This window comes from Rutilus rutilus (assembly GCF_951802725.1).
Source record: "Rutilus rutilus genome assembly, chromosome: 25".
In the NCBI taxonomy this organism is placed as follows: domain Eukaryota; kingdom Metazoa; phylum Chordata; class Actinopteri; order Cypriniformes; family Leuciscidae; genus Rutilus; species Rutilus rutilus.
This window is the reverse complement of record NC_140229.1, coordinates 7,794,365-7,811,991: the sequence shown is the minus strand read 5'-3', so window position 1 is coordinate 7,811,991 and position 17,627 is coordinate 7,794,365. Positions and strand designations below refer to the sequence as shown.

The 17,627-nt window shown below is 33.5% G+C and overlaps 1 protein-coding gene across 1 annotated transcript; it reads left to right on the top strand.

The window, feature by feature from the left end:
* Window positions 1–853: 853 nt before the first annotated feature.
* Window positions 854–10,873, top strand: tmprss2 (transmembrane serine protease 2). The gene is made up of 14 exons (XM_084401161.1): window positions 854–912; window positions 1,035–1,132; window positions 2,379–2,655; window positions 4,598–4,690; window positions 4,772–4,888; window positions 5,002–5,131; window positions 5,505–5,612; window positions 6,063–6,106; window positions 8,407–8,569; window positions 8,642–8,811; window positions 9,762–9,857; window positions 10,005–10,147; window positions 10,266–10,418; window positions 10,548–10,873. The coding sequence occupies exons 2-14, from the start codon at window positions 1,115–1,117 to the stop codon at window positions 10,554–10,556; spliced, it is 1,521 nt and encodes a 506-aa protein (XP_084257287.1). The 5' UTR covers window positions 854–912; window positions 1,035–1,114; the 3' UTR covers window positions 10,557–10,873.
* Window positions 10,874–17,627: the final 6,754 nt, after the last annotated feature.

The following is a 17,627-nucleotide window of genomic DNA, read 5'->3' as shown; positions in this document are numbered from 1 at the left end:
GTGTAGGTTGCTATTTTTCCATAACAAATGCGATAGATCGATTAAAAAAAAATGGGAAAAAAGTCAACATGCCGAATGAGGAGCCATCAATGTTCTTACTATAGCCTTATTGTAACAAATGCTAAAGCTAAACAATTACAAGAATGGTACATTTTCGTGAGTGCAAGTACAAGTTAGAATCAAGAGCTTTAAAGTATGGATCTTCTTGAATTATTAACCAAACAATACGTTTTCCACATGATGTGTGATAGGAAAAACCTTAAAATCGTTAAGAGCCTGATGAACCCGTTAAGGAGTAGGTCATAAACAATTTCAATATAAGAAAATATTAAGTAAAGTTAGTTTGGATTCCCATCACTTGGAAGATGCTTATAATAATATAAAATACGTCATATCTCCTATATGTAAAAAAGGAATTAGTAACTAGGCTATTGGCATGAATGAATTAGGCTGGCAGAAATTACGTTTAAGAAACAGGGAAGTTGAAAATGTGCACTTTCAAGCCTAGAAAACAATCTTTTTAAATCTCTTATATTGCTATCATACCTCATATTCAAAGTTGTGAACATGAAGTGAGCCAGAAGGAAGCGTTTTTACATGTTTTACATATATCGTACCTATTTTTGTCCTACCTCATTTGGTTGGTAAACTTGAATGCAATGCTGTGTTATCTATATGTTCTGTATTGATAAGACATGTTATATTTGTTTAGTGGTAAGACATTGCAATGCTCTTACAGTAGTTATAAAGTTTTAATTCAGGTCAGCAGGGGATGTTTTGTATTTGCATACACCTGACTATTGAGAGTTTCGGTTGGTTTAACCAAGCAAAGGTGTGGCATTGGCTGCTCATTACACACACAGCAGACGCAGTCCGCTAAAGCTCAAACACTGTAGGAGAACCTTCTGTCAGGTAAGTTTTACTGTATATAATTCTAATTTATAATCTGTATCAGTCAGAGAGAATCTGTTGGACTCATTTCATTTCATGGCCTTTTTCTGTGACTAATAATGTTTGTTTTGCTGTATGTTCAGTCAGCAGATTTTAGTTTGAGCTTGAAGTTCGAGAGTTTTTTGGATTGAGTTGAACTGTCCAAACAAACCAAAGGCTAAAGATGAAGAATAAGGACCCGGTAAATGACATAATCAATTTTTTCTATCTGAACATGTTTATCCTCTTCTTTCTGTCACCAGTGTCATTTGTTTGTTGTCGATTTCATAAAGCAGGAGTTCTTTGTCAGAGATACTGTCAGGCAACACATAAGGTATATTTGTAAAGCATTAACTATCCTGACCAAAGACGAACCTAGAGAATAATTAATCATGAGTGTCCTTTCATCTTTTTTTTTTTTTTAAGGAAAGGAAGTTTGATTTAAATGCATGAAAACACTGTAATGATAACATTGAAACGCATTAGCAAGACAATGGTTGATGGCCTGATTTAAGTGTTTGGTCATGTGAGTTTCTGTTTGGTCTATGGCAGCAATGTGCTGTTTTCATATGTGTTCAAGTCATGTTCATAGGGAAGTGTTTTTTGAATAGATTAATTATTGTGCCTGAGTGAAACTGAAATGAAATCAATATAGACTTTAACTCATTCAGTACTGGTATTGGACATTGTGTAACTAAACAATATTAATTGCTAAATATTGAATATATATATATATATATATATATATATATATATATATGTATATATATATATATATATATATATATATGTGTATATATATATATATATATGTATATATATATATATAACATTTTTTTTTTTTTTTTTTTTTTTGGTGAGAACTATCAATGTCATTTAATTGTTTTCATGAATTGGATATGCAGCAATTTATTAACACTGAATTTTATATTAACATTGAATGTTATATAGTTCCTGCCACCATTTTTCTTTCTTTATTATAATTATATTATTATTAATGATAATAGTTGTTGTCATTATGGTAATTTATACTCAGCAATTAACATTGAAAAAAAAATTCTGGTGGAAACTACAGTATATAATATATTCAATGTCAAGTAACCTGTACTGGACATATGGACTAAATGAAATCTGAAATGAAAATCTTTATTGTTACCAGTGTTGTGAGATAAAAGCAAGTAAAGCGTATTTCCTGTGTCTACTGCTTGTATAATGTTGTACTAACATGTTTATCAGATATTCAATCATTTCCTGGAACAGTTTATACATTGTTATTGTTAGTCATACTGTAATTAACATGGGCACTGTTGTCTAAAATAGTATTTTCCTAATTTCCTTATGTATGTTAAATATCCTTTTCACACTGAATTACTTCACAATATGGAAGCAAAATAGTTTTCGAATGCTTTTTGAACCTGAGAAACTGACAAAACTCTAATTTCTTTCAGATCTACGACAATGGTTCTCAGGTGAACCATGGTTTCCAACATGAGGAGCAGCGGCCCCCTCCATTTGCACCTTCTTCTGGAATAAACCCAGCGTTACCTCAGTACCCTGGTCCCCAAAACCCACAGTTTCTATACCAGAACCCCTCTCCGCCATATCCTTCAGAGAGATACTCACCTGCTCAGAACCTGCACCAGTATGTACCTCAGACAGCACCTGTTAGTACCTACCACACGACCACACCTGGACCCCAACGTGGTGCTAAACTGGTTCACAAAGGTATTTAATGCTTTTTAAGGCACTGAATGGCTTTTCTGAGGGAAATGTAACGTTATGCCACATTTTGTTTACAATTCACGTCGTTCCATGCTTTAAACACTAATTGAGTGATTACATGAGACATGATACCGATTTTGGTAAATTGTACTGTTTCTTTCAACATACCTTCTGATAATCATATGGTTTAAGAAATCCACTTGTTCATGAAAAATTATCTAAACAAAAATTTTACACTTACTAGTAAAAAAATATATATTTATGTTCTGCAAAGCAAAAATACTTTTGGTTTTTGTTCTTTTAGCTGTTTTAATCCCTTCCACCACCAACAGATATAAAAGAACATAAGCTAATTATTCATAAATTTATAATGTTAATAATAGAGCTGTGGGATTAGTTTTGAAGCATTATAGAAAAATGCATCATTGAATTTGTTAGTTTTGTAAAATAAGCAGGAAGCTAAACAAAAGCATAAAGGAAATAATTTATTCTTCTAAAATAGTATAGCAATGTTACTAATAATCCCTTTCAAAGCCTGCCCCTTTTGTTATAAAATCTGAAATTACAAAATGAATACAAGATTTGTTATTAGGAAAAAAAAAATATTAAAAACGATATTAAAAATGTTGGTGGGAAAATGCATCTAGTTAACGTAGGGATGTGCACGAATATTCGATCAGTAATTATTATTCAAAAAATAAAATACTATTCGATTTTTTCCCCCGCAGTTATAATTAAATGCACTGGGTGGCACTGTGGAGCGTGTTTAACAAGTGGATTGTATTTGATCGCGTAATGTCGTCGTCTGCCTCGCGAAGTTTGGAATTACTTAGATGAAAATGAAATTATAAAATGGAATTACTTTTAATTAATTATGAATGAAACTGAGTTATCATTATATCACCACCACAATGAGAAATCACAAGAAATCCAAACACCAGTCGACCGAGGAAACAGCTGTCCATCACTGCATTAACGACTGCAGCGAAGCGCTGTACCCCGAGGGAATCGTGATCCGAGATGATATCTCCTGGTAGCAAAACCATTTTGAGACATATCCTTCCTTTAAGTTTCGTTGAGGGAGACAGGTTTAAGAACAGAAAACGTAAAGTAGGCTAACTTACTGTTAGTAACTTCACTTTGCACACTGTGTCTCTGCAATGTCTGTCAGCGCAGCGCGTTTTCTCACTCAAGCATGTGGATATTATTGTATTTCTCATGAGTATTATTGGGCTGACATGTACGTTCTGTACGATAACTACGCAATCTGCTTTATTAGCGTTTTTTTTCCGTTCACGCTGCTTGAGCTTAAATGCTCTTCTTTATATTTTTAACACATTGTTAAATGTTTTCAACTAAAAGAAAACCTTAAGATATATAGTAAACTTGTGTATATTGCCTAATGTAAGCTTCTCCAGAAATGGTGACAAAAACTAATATAAAAAAAACTAAAAAATAACGTATTTCTCTTCTCGTTAAACGACATTTGCTAAATAAACAAATATTCGAATATAATATTTTTGAAAAACGCCCATCCCCAGTTAACGGAACACCTCTGGCCCACCAGGAATATATCACTTGGTTCTTGCTTCTCAAAGCTGGAGCCAGGCCTGGCCAAAACGGTATTTATTGTTTACATTTTGTTATAACATTTCCAGAATTTGAAAGCTGAGACTTTGTTTCTTATCAAAAGTAACAAAGCTTAATGCGGTTTATTGGACGTGAGGCGTGCTACAAATAATGTTTAGTGAAGTTTTGCATCACCTGAAAACAAAGCAGACTAAAAAAATGTAATAATCAATAGTGGTGTATCAAAATGTAAATCAAGAAATCAGTATTTTTAAACTAGCCCTAATATTTAATGGATTTTAAAGCCATTTAATGTATTTATTATTTAATGCTTTTTTTTAGTTTTGGTTTTTTATGAACTTTGATTCTCTGACAGCTTCCAGGAGAAAAAAATGGCCATGGATCGTTGGCACAATCACCACCCTACTGGTCATTGCTGGGATCATAGTTGCGGTGCTTTGGTTTTATGGTAAGAAACTCTCTCATTGGCTTTCATACAGTACATCCACCCGTTGTTTCTTGTTCTGATGTCCTTTGTCTGCACCAACAGGTGTGTTTGAGTGTTTCCAAGGGCGGCTCTGTAAAGCAGATAACAAATGCGTCAGCTATTCGCAGTGGTGTGACGGAAAGCTGGACTGTCCATCAGGAGGAGATGAAGCTCATTGTTGTAAGAATTCCTTACATATGTTAAACCATGACTTTCCTGATCCCAATCGATGATGCCCTCTTTAGTAAACCCAGTATACAACTATACTTCTTTCTTTGTTGTTGTTTTTGCAGTTCGTCTGTATGGATCTAATGTCCTCCTTCAGATGTACTCAAATGTAAACCAAAAATGGGAGTATGTGTGTTCAGATGGATGGAATAACAACCTCGGAATGCAAGCATGTGAGGAGATGGGATACCAGAGGTAATGATAGCGTGATTCATCTCAGTGGTACTACAATTAAAGGAGTATGACATTTTCCCCAAAGAAATTGACACTTTTATTAAGCAAGGACACATTTAAATGATTAAAAGTCACAGTAAAGAAACTTGTCATGTTACAAAAGTTTTCTATTTCAAATAAATGCAGTTCATTTGCACATTTTTTTTACTGTATTTTTGATCAAATAAATGCAGTCTAGGTGAGCACAAGTGATTCCTTTCAAAAACATTTAACAGTCTTACCGAAACTTCTAAACAGTAGTGTGTCCGTACAGTGACGTGTTTAATAAGTTTACAGAATGCGTTTTGAATTAATTGTAATAAGTGCTGTGTGTTTGTTTGTGGTTTATCTTCAGGGACACGTATGCGGGTTACGCGGAGATTTTCTCTAGAGAATTACTGGACTACATGCTGGTGAAGACAGATTCTCTGAATATGTCCACACAAAGTTTTCTCAGTAAAAGGTGTGTCACAGAGTTCAGCTGACACAGAATTTTTGGTAACTCTTTACAATGAGGTTTCATTTGTTAACATGAACTAACAATTAACAATACTTCAACAGCATTTATTAATCTTTAATGTTATTCCCAGCATTTACTAATACACTTTTAAGATCAAAATTTGTATCTGTTAACATAAGTTAATGCTGTGAACTAACATTAACATGAAAAAATTTTTTAACTAACATTATCAAAGGTAAATACATTTTAAATCATTGTTATTAATGCATTAACTAATGTTAATAAATGAGACTATTGTAAAGAGTTACTGAATTTTTATACAAACTGTTAAGTTCTTCACATTGTTTTGGTTATTTTATTACGGTTTACATTAATTATTGGTTAATTATGTTTTTTATCCCCTATAATCAGCTTGTTTTAAAATCCTTTTATGTTTCTCTTATGATAATTCAGTTCAGACTGTCCATCTAACAAAGCCGTGGCACTCAAATGTATTGGTAAGATAATAGTTTTTCATCTCTTTATTTTAAATTTTTTTTGTTCTTTTTTTTTGTAATGACTTAAATATTTAGGGTTTTTATTCGTTTATTTTCTCTGCATGCCATTTAATCAAAAAAAAAAAAAAAAAAAAAAAAATTCCTTGTATGCTTCAATGTAGATAGCTATTTTTGATGTAGTGTAGCTACAAACTTCTTTTGGTTGGTTAGGTTAGTTTGACTGTGGCTAAATTACTTTCAATGAATAATTCATCCCAGTCATTATTGTTATTGTTAGCTTTAACTAAAACCTAAACTAAAATGATTAAAAAAAAGTTTAATGTTACTTTAATCAAGCTGAAAAAATACGTATTAAATAAGTAAAATATAGTAATAGAAAAAAAATATAGTAATAAATATTAGATATAATAACATAAGAAAAACTTAAAGGAGTCATAACCTAGTATTACATTGGATACCTACTGCTGTATTATAGTCTTTCAGGCCCTTCTAAAAAAGAAAAGTGGAAAAAAAATAAACACAGACCTACTTTTACCCTTATTTTGAAGGCATTATTGTCTCGCGAGATCAATGCGATGTTTTGGCTGTCGTGGACGCTCTATATCATGGCTCTGCACGCCAGTTGAAAGGGTTGTTGGGACAGCGTCATTAAAAATGAATTTCATCCACTGTTCCCTGATAGTTTCGTCCGATTTTGGGTGATAAAACACATTTACATGTTTTTTATGGCAATCAACCACAGAGCAAGTCCGGTGTGCACTCGGTTTCTCCATCTTTCTCGACTGAACTGAATATGAGGGGGAGAGGGGAAGGGGGGGCTTCCTGCTGCGGTGTCCATATATGGTATATCCTACTACCTCATGACGTCAAGAGGGAGCTGAAATCAAAATCTTGTATTGTAAATCTGGTTTATTTACCCTGAGGTAAACAAACGCTTCACTTTTAAATATCGGCTTCCCGGCCAGTGTATAATCGTTAGTCGATCATAACATACATTGATTCTCGTGGAAAAGTGAAAATTGCAGGTTATGACTCCTTTAATCGAAATTTAGAAATACCTTGGCAGCTCACTGAAATAGATAAGTTTAAGTACTAAAATGACTAAAACTGAAAAAAAAAAAATTAATAAAAATAACAAAAGTAGATAAAAACATTACTATATCTAAAATTTAAAATAAAAAATAAAAGTAAAAGCTTATGTAAGAATTTTGTAATAAAATATCCAAAAATCACTTGCACAGTGTGATATATTTCCTGCAGTTGTGTACTTGCAAAGATTTTAATTTCAGAGAAATTCCAATTTTAAATTATGGCTCGTCCCTGTTCACTTGTCGCCTGTCAATGATGTAATATCCGCGTTATCCCTGGTTTCCGCTCGTACTGCCATAGTAACCATGGCGACAGACGTGGAAAACTGCGTTACGTCTAGTGGCACGCTCACGCTGTTGTTGTTTCGCTCAAACATTATGGACCAAGGCTAGCACACTTTGGGACAAAAGGAGAACTAAAACGAGGATCAGTATCAGCGTGGCGTTTTCGAGATGCCGAGAGCTCCACGTCCACGACTAACTTCGACTTGACAGAGACGCTGCTCTTGCATTTACTTTATTAGACAGGTGAGCAAATGTACATGAAACTAATCAATGTTATATAGCTCAACATGATGAAATGTTAGAATATGATCAGTATGTTATTCTAATGTTGATCTAGCTTACTGCTAGTCTCATACAGATAAACTAACACATAGAATAACATTATAACTTTCAACACACTCAAATGCAGTTTAGTGTGATAGTGTTGACCAAGTGAAACAGCACTGCGTGACATCACAAGTTTCATTGTAAACTGAGGTTCGGTAGAATGAAATGTCCTTATTCTTTTATATCCGCGGGACTCGCGTGTGGCGCTGATTTCTGTCTCTCATTAGCAATCGCGCCCTGCTTCATACCACAGTCATGTTAAAAACATCGACGTATTCACTCATCCATAAACATTATCAGATCCTTCGGCATGACGGCAAGTTCCATAATTCCGCTTATGCGTCATCAACCTACGCCTTTGTTATTGTAAGAGGTTAGCGACCCCTAGCGGCGAAAAAAAAGTACATATTGGAGCTTTAAAAAAATACAAGAGTTTATAAATTGTATTAAAATAACACTGATCCCAATGTGCAAATTTGTCATTGTCTTAAACTCACATGTGATAATTTCCATTTTTGGGTGAACTATACAAGTATAGTTTGTAGCTTGGAAAATAACATTTTCACATATACAAATGCTGTTTTCTGAATTCTATTGTAGATTGTGGACGGAGCAGCAGGAGCCGAATCGTGGGGGGAAACGAGGTGACCTCGAAGGGGGTGTGGCCGTGGCAGGTCAGCCTGCATGCTTCCGGAAGGCATTTGTGTGGCGGGTCTGTCATTACCCCGTACTGGATCGTCACTGCAGCTCACTGTGTTCATGAGTAAGTGCTTTCATTTAGTCCATCTCATTCAACAAGCTATGATGAACTCTAATAAATGACAAACTTGTGTAGGATTTCAAATGCAAGGGATTGGACCGTGTATGCTGGATATCTGACTCGTAGCGAGATGCGGCCCGGCCGCGGCAATTCTGTTGGCCGAATTGTCGAGCACGACTTTGATCCGAGAACCAACGAAAATGACATTGCACTGATGAAGCTAAACAGTCCACTCACAATTACAAGTAAGACTGAATTTTCACGTTTATTTCCCAGCCAATAAGAAAATTTCATTATAATTTAATAATACTGACAATAAAGGAAATACAAGCATTTTTTTTTTCATGCAGTGTTATTTTAGTATTATTTATGTACTATTATAGTGTTTATTACTATTTTGGTTATATTTTTAATTTTAGTTTAATTTGATATTTTTATTATATATTTTTTCCCATTTTAGTTTGTTATTTTAGTACTTCATTGTAAGCGTATTTTATGTCAGTTGCTCACCAAGTCAACATTTTCAAATTTCATTTTTTATTTTTTATTTTCATTAAAAAAAATCATATTGTATTTTTTTTAAAAAAAAATCTATTTAATTTCAGCTTTTCATTTCTTTTTATATACTTTTAGTTTTAGTTAAACATAACACCACTGGTTTCAAGCTTGCTCTGATAGTTTTTTCATTAAATGTGACTATTTTTTTTAGAAATTAAAAATGTTAATTTATGTTAATGTTAATATTTAACATTGCATTTAACGATACATAACAAAAGAAAAAATTATTACAAAAATATATACATTTTTAATAAATTAAAAATGTGCCAGTTTGGTGAATTAAAAATAAAAATAAAGTACTAAATACTCATAAAAGTTAATTAGATTGAACTAATTGTTTAAGTTTACCCTATTCAAACCATTTAATTATTTTGTTATTATTTCTTTAAAATGTAGTATAATGCTCTAGAATTATTTTAATTATAACGATTTATATGATGACCTGTTCTTCACACAAATTACTTAAGAAAGACAGACGTTGTATGGACCACTTTTACAAAGCTTTTTCCGACCATTTCCGTTGTGTGGAAATGAAGAGCAGCTTGAACATTCTACAAAATATCTCTTTTTGTGTTTACAGAAGAAAGGTTTGGATGATGACAGTTTTTCATTTTGTTTTGTATGTATCTTGTTTCAGCAAACGTCAGGCCAGTGTGTTTGCCCAATAAAGGCATGGACTTCTCTGCTCCGCGGGAAAGTTACGTCACAGGATGGGGGGCACTGCGAAGTGGAGGTTTGAAACTTTTTTTGAAAAGAGCAAATCGCAACAGATCCAAATGCATGTGCGGTGATTAAAATCGGACAGAATTTAAGTCATGTCAGCTCTCTAAAATCTCAGAAATTGAAACGCTTGACAAGCAAATTCTTTGTTTTCTTAAAGGACCTCCCTCAGAATCCCTACAAGAAGCCAAAATTGGGCTAATCGACAGAACGACATGTAACAGCCGACCGGTGTATAACGGACAAATCACAGACACCATGATCTGCGCTGGCAAGCTGGAGGGTGGCGTGGACTCCTGTCAGGTCAGAAACACACTCTGGATAAACACACTTAGATGCTACTCGATCATTCAGAAGAGTAAATTAGAGTACTGTAAATGTAATATATGTGCTACAATTAAATAAGTGCTGTTCCACACAGGGGGACAGTGGGGGTCCTCTGGTCACAAAGGAGAATTCTCTATGGTGGCTGGTTGGGGACACTAGCTGGGGTGATGGATGTGCTTTCAGAAACAAGCCCGGAGTCTACGGAAATGTGACCTACTTCCTTGACTGGATACATGAACAAATGCGGGTAAGAATTCAAATAAAAATCCAAACTGTGTCACAGAAAATGTATTATTATTATTAGTTATTTTATAAAATATACAATTCATTTATAATATTTATTATTATTAAAACACCTCTTTTCATTCTTTTTCAGAAATATTAGCTTTTATATTTATATAAAGAAGTTTTGAGAAGAGCCACTGATCCAAACCAATGAAACGAAGGAACTGTAACCGTGTCCATGAGACTTTTTTTGTATTCTTGTTTTTGCTCATTTTACTTTTTGTTTTCATGTTTCAATGTTTTCCGATCAATTTAAAAGAACCATTTATTTATTTTCACTAGTGCCAATGAAGTGAATTCCACAGTATGCTACAATATGTAAAAAAAAATTTGAAAGTATGTTTTGTATAAAGAACACAATTGTATAAATAACTACATAAAAATCTACACTTGATGATGGTGTCGTGCGTCACTGGCAAATTTCTGTCTTCTGGGTTTCTTTGATATTGCAACAGTTCATATTTACATTATTGCAATAGGCTATTTGACAATGTAACAGGGTGTGACGGCAATATTACCGCTCCCATCAGCACTGTGGACAAGACTGAATTGCAAAACAATACTTTTATTATAAAGCTTTATGGATAGTTGTTCTTGTTTTTAACTACATCAATATTTTTAGGTTTAAATGTATAAAGGAAAGTATGTATCTACCATACTTAAAAAAATATTTCACCATTTTTAATCACTTGTTTTGCCTTCACATTAAAGTCATTTTTATGAATATAATTTTTTCAAGCTGTCTCGAAATTACAACCCATATATAAAATTACTTAAAATACTGAGTCAATTATGCTACACATTTGTGTTTTATAATGTTTTTTTTAATTTGTATGTGCAATTTGACATTATTTATTATATTTTAATAAGCTTTTATATATGAAGTATGAACTTTGATATTATCATATGTATTCCTCAAAATATAATAATATCCTGCCATATATAAATTTGCACACACAAAAAATAAGTTCATATATAAGTTCAAATCTAAACATTTATATAGTAATATAATATATTCCTCAAATATATATACAAATACAAAATGTATATATGACTGGGTATTTTCATATTTTGAGGAATACATGATATCAAAGATATTAAAATCTTATTAAAATATATTATTTATTATAATTTAATTATATAATTAAAGATTTTATATGTGAACTTTGGTATTATCATATGTATTCCTCAAAATATAATAATATCCAGTCATATAAATTTGTAAAAAAAATATAAAATATAAACATTTATATAATATATGTTTCTTATAAAATCTTTTTAAAATATAATAAATGTCAAAGTTCAAATGTGTAGCATGAAATATGTGACGCAGTATTTAAGTTTGTATATGGGTAGTTGACAAGAAACATGGATATTACTATATCTTTATGATTTTTTTTTTAAAGTTAAATATTAATATATTTTGAGGACTATATTATACTGTTTATATTATTATACTATTTATTGTCTGTGACTGTAAACAAATTGATTATTTGATTAATTCCAGATAACCTCCTATTGGATGTATACATATCTTTTAAGGCTTTATGAAGCATTCGGGTTATCAATCCGCTGACCAAACCACACGAGTAAAAGTCCTATGACCCATTTTCCTCAGCTTTTCTTCACGCCTAAAAAAATGAATTCACACCAACCCACAGAGCCCTCACGGTTCCTGGCTCTCAGTTAATCACCATTATGAAGTGTTATAGCATATTCAGCAGCAGTATTTAAACCTCTCCTTTGCCATTTCAGCAGGACCTTTAATCAGCGCTCATTGAATCTGCGACTCTAATCGGCAGATGCTCAGTGGAGGAGATCAGCGTCTGCTACCTGTTTGTACCAATTAGCAGATGCGTGACACTCGGCTGACGGCCCTTCAGAGGGTTAACAGATGTGGCAATTACGGCCTCATTTGAATGAATGCTCAAGGGGTTCAACATAAGGGCTGTGCAATTACACGGCAGCCTGGGAACCCATTTCATCTTCAGCTTTATTCTCGGTCTCTGTAAGAGGGAAGTGTTGGCAGGGAACCCACGGTGTGTTGACAAACAAACCTGCTTCCCGTGAATTTTTTTTTTTTTTTTTTTTTCGCCGGGGAAAAATATGCTGAGAGGTCCGTAAACTCAAAAATGTCAGTCTGATTTAGTCCACTCTGGCCTGACTCAAGATACACAAGCTTGGTTACGAGAATAAATGAGATTTTAAAATAGCTTAGGTTCTGTCAGAACCCTTTTTGTGTAAAAGAGGTTTTGAAAACAAACTGATGATGATCTTGATGGTATAAAGGGGATTTTTTTTTATTTATTATTTTTTATATATTATATTATTTTTTTATTAGTCTTCTGTAATACGTAAATAAACTAAACATATAAATAAATTAGATTAGAATAAATAAATGATTAAAAGTATTACTTAATGTTAAATAGATTAAATAAATAAAATTAGATCACAATTAGATCAATTAAAAATATATTTAACTGTACATTAGTGAGTGGAAAAAATACATAATAATAATGTAATAATATAAATAAAAACTAATAGAAACTATATCACTAGATTTATAATATTAATTTTCCAGTGTATGAATTGGGTGTTGATAAAGGATAGATGCCTTCCTTTGAAATTTTAATATCCAGGTTCCTCACATGGGGATGATCATATTTGGGGATTAAATGATTGTAAACCCCAGGCTAAAAATGGGAATGAAATTCTCACTTTTGTGGGAAACAAACTTGTTAGAAACAAAAACAACTTAGAAAGTAAATAATGGACTGACAATGATATAAGGACCATAAATGTATAAAATGGTCAAACAGCAGGTTTGTTATCAATTTCAGATAGAATTTACCAGAGAACCAATATGATTGACTGACATGGAACGTGATAGTTAATTTTCAACCATATTACTTCTTCAGAAGACTTGAAATAGTTTTATTGTAGGCCTACTTTGTTTTAAGTTGCTTTTGTGTCGCAGTCAAAGCTCAGCATCCCCAGTACCCATTCAATTCTATTGGATGGAAAAGAGCAGCCATAACATTCTTCCTAACATCTACTTTTGTGTTAAAGGAAAGACAGATAGGGTTAATTTGGAACGACATTGCGTGAGTGACAGGATTGTAATATTTGAGTAAACTATGCCTTTAAGGAGTCACCCAGGTGTGAGCAGCAGGGCACAGATTCTCCAGAGAGGACAGATGCTGAGGTCTACTGTTTGCTCTCACATGAGGTTTAGTGTCCTCAGATCAAACAGAGTGTGTCATTTAGTCTGAGGGCCTGATCAAATACACTTGCTTCTGCAGCCAATGAGGGGGGAGAGCTTGTTACTGGGCAGTTATGGGTTTAGAGTCTCTCTCTCTCTCTCTCTCTCTCTCTCTCTCTCTCTCTCTCTCTCTCTCTCTCTCTCTCTCTCTTCTTGAGGTCGATGTCATACATCAGCGTTCATAGATTCCCTGTGCTGCTGTGTGCGATTCTCCTGAACATCAGCAGTCTGTGCTGCTTTTAAGATCAGCTAATAGCATCAACTATCAGCTCACCTCAGCAACACGAGCAATATTAGGCTTATTAGAGGAACACTACCTGCTGACTTAAGATTATTTCTGTATATAGGGAATGTCAAAGGATATATTCATATTTGTATTGTTTTCTAGTCTTTCTTTCTTTTCTTTTTTTACTCTGCACCAGCGTCTTTGCCTTAACGTCTGTTGCATCCTAAGTAGGCTACTTATGTTTTGAAAACGCCTTTTGGCCAGCTAGAATCAAACTTTTTAATCATAGACTACATTTTTATATCTAAAATTAAGATGCTTTTCATTTAAAACTGTAGATATTCAAATACGGATAATTTTAGATAATAAAACGAAAGAATAAAAGCGAATAGTCTATAATGCGCCAGTGTGTTTATGTAGTTCTCCTGACAAACAGAAGGGGGCGTCAATGACAGGATAAACAAACCACTGACAATAAAATACCCCAGAACGTAGTTGTGGGGTTTCCCTTCGTTTTCACTAGGCCTTCTTTAAAACATTAAACATTTGAACGCTTCACACGATTAAATATGATAAATCAAGCTAATTAAGAAATCTTTAGTAATTATAACCAAGTGTTTTCGACAATATTGGCTACTAGCCTATAGAATGGTAGCTAATATTGCTACCATTCGTTACACGTGTGCCATTTACTTGTAATCTTTGTAATCATATACCATTTCTGACATTTTTTTATTTTATTTAATGAACCATCAAGAAAGATTTTCTGTACCTTTTGAATACATGTAAGTACAGCTTATACTGATTTAGTTTTCAAACTTGTTTTCCAGGATAGCATATTTGTGATAAATGTATGTCATTTTCAGTATAGTATAATGGTAGCACTTACACTTCACTTACTATTTTACATTCCATTTACCCATGTACATACTATGAACTTATTATAATAATTGCAATAACTAGGCTACTAACCCTGAACCTACCCCTAAACCTAACCTTAACCCATGTAGTTACCTTATAGGCTAGGCTATTACCAGTACTTACTTAGGTAAGTGCACATACTGTAAAATAAAATGCAGCCAGTATTATATATGTAAATTGATGAAGCAACACACATTGGAACCTAATATAAATAGCAGTGGTTGATTTTTACTTCTCCTGTGTATGCAATATAAATAGTGTTTGTTTTGGATAATCCATCTATGTGAGTGTCTAAAGACAGAATATTCTTTGCGATTCTCTTCAGCTTGTTCTGTGTTGGTCAGTCTTTCTGTTGACAGTTTTGTATTTAGGTCACACAGGAGCCCTCGGGCAGCAGTAAAGCATGTCCTCTACAGGAGTGATTGACACCTTCTCTGATGGCGAATGAAGTCTCAAGCTTCTCTGGGCTCCAGCCACAATAATAAACCAGCGCTGCACGCTGACGGTCGATCCTCATCTCATATTTTTAATTTAATGTTTTATGTGATGCATTGTAATTGAGGCAAATAAATTGAGACAGTTGTAGAATAACACAATTAGTGTTTCTTTTTTTTTTTTTTCCTCTAGGATGCAATCATCTTTTATTTCCCTTTAATGAAACAACACCTCATTTTATGGCCTACTGAACCGAACAGCATGGATTGTGAATTAAATTGAGAGGTAAACAAATAAAAACAAGAATATCTTACATCGCATATTTACGCTGAGCTGTAGCCTGGCTTGTGTAACCGCCACGTAAATGACCTTTAAATCTAGATTAGACTTCACCAGAATTCTTCATCATCTGCCTTTCAATTTACACTATCCATATCCAAAATAGATTAAACATGGTGTCATTAAGCCCATTATACCCCGTTTTAGAAGTTTGGTATATAGATCATCATGCACTATATTCAGCTGCAAACACCTGAAAGTCTTTTAGGACTATAGAACAATAGACTTTCTGTTGCAAAATGTAATTTCCCGTCTTTAGAAAGACTAGCTTGGATTTGAATGGCCTTTTATTGTTGATCTGAAGTCCGTCTGTGTTGCTTTAAGATGAAAGGGAAGAAGAATCTGGTTTCAGATCAGAGTAAAAGCTGTGGCGTTGCATGTCAATCTCACTCTCCCAGTGTTTCTGTGTGAAAGGAAAATGGTACAAGAGCTTTTCAATCTCTCATTGTGTCTCTTCGACAGCAATGAGATTAAATGGAAAGAATATGAGACTTTTGTCTTTTACTTCTCAACTGTTCCTCCTGAGAAATAGATCATATACATATATAAATGCTTCCTTCCTTCCTTCCTTCCTTCCATATAATTTCCTAATGTGTCTCTCCTCTAGAATTCTAGAAAATGTTTCATTAATGTCTCACACTGTACACAGATTTCCCAAAATACAACAGTCTGCAATCAGAAATTGCAATAATATGGATTCAAACTCTTTCAAGAACAAATTAGTTGTGCAACTGCTTCACATCATTTATTTTATTTATAATGATAATGATAATAATACTAAATACGAAATTGCATTCTAGGAATTCTAGAGGTGTCTTATCTTTATTTTATATTTTACATGATATTATTTTATTTATGTAATAATAATAAATCAGAAATTGCTATATGAATTCAAACACTTTCAAGAACAAGTTAGTTTTGTTAGAACATTATTTGTCTCATTTATATTATTTTATTTTAGTATATTTTACTATTCTTGATTTATATTATATTAATTATATTATGTTATATTATATTGTTATATTAATTATATTATTTTATATTATGTTGTTATATTATGTTATATCAACTATATTATATTATTAATAATAATAAATCAGAAATTGCCATATGAATTCAAATACTTTCAAGAACAAATTAGTTGTGCAACTGCTTCGCATTATTTGTCTCATTTATTTTATTTTATTATATTTTTACTATTCTTAATTTATATTAGATTAAATTAATTATATTATAAATCCGAAATTGCCAGATGAATTCAAACACTATCAAGAACAAGTTAGTTGTGCAACTGCATATTGTCTCATTTATTTTATTTTACTGATTTTTACTGAACATTTCACATTTTTTCAATAGAATCTTTTTCTAATTGAGTTAAAATTGGAGCTTGTATGCAATCCAACTGAAACCCCCCTAATTGTGCAGCATATTATAATGTTCATGAGGATAATTGGAGCATTATTTCTTCTGCTCAAGTTCACAGCTGAGACCGTCTACACTGAGCAGCATCTGCACATACCGAACGCAGCGCTGTACATTCATCTGTCTGTCATGTTGACAGGTCTTCAGCGGCAGCGATGTTAACGTCCCGTGGCTGTTCTCCAGTCACGAGTCCAGATGGAGGCTATGTTGGTACCTGCCCTCCCATTTCCATTGCCAGCTCACTCCCTCTGTACACCTCCTCGCCATCTGTGCCAACCTGCCGTCTCTCCGTCAGACAGTTGCAGGTTCCTCCATGCATGGCAGGCCTACAGCTGTGCAGACAGCCAGCCCAACATCTGTGTGTCCTGTGGGAAAGACGGGGAGGAATGTCCCGCTGATCTACTCAGCTGCTGCCGGCCTTAAACACAGCCACGGGCCGGCAGTTCCCCGGACAAGAAGGGTTTCCGCTATGTAAGTGTAAAACGGAAAGGCACTCTCTGTTCAGTATTTGGTAATGAACTTTTCCCAACCTTGCACAATTCTACAATATAAAAAATTAGTAGTTA

Coding starts and splice junctions, on each gene's coding strand:
- tmprss2 (XM_084401161.1), top strand. Junction 4,691..4,771: donor TGCGGTGCTTTGGTTTTATG/GTAAGAAACTCT, acceptor CTGCACCAACAG/GTGTGTTTGAGTGTTTCCAA. Junction 10,148..10,265: donor GTGGCGTGGACTCCTGTCAG/GTCAGAAACACA, acceptor TGTTCCACACAG/GGGGACAGTGGGGGTCCTCT.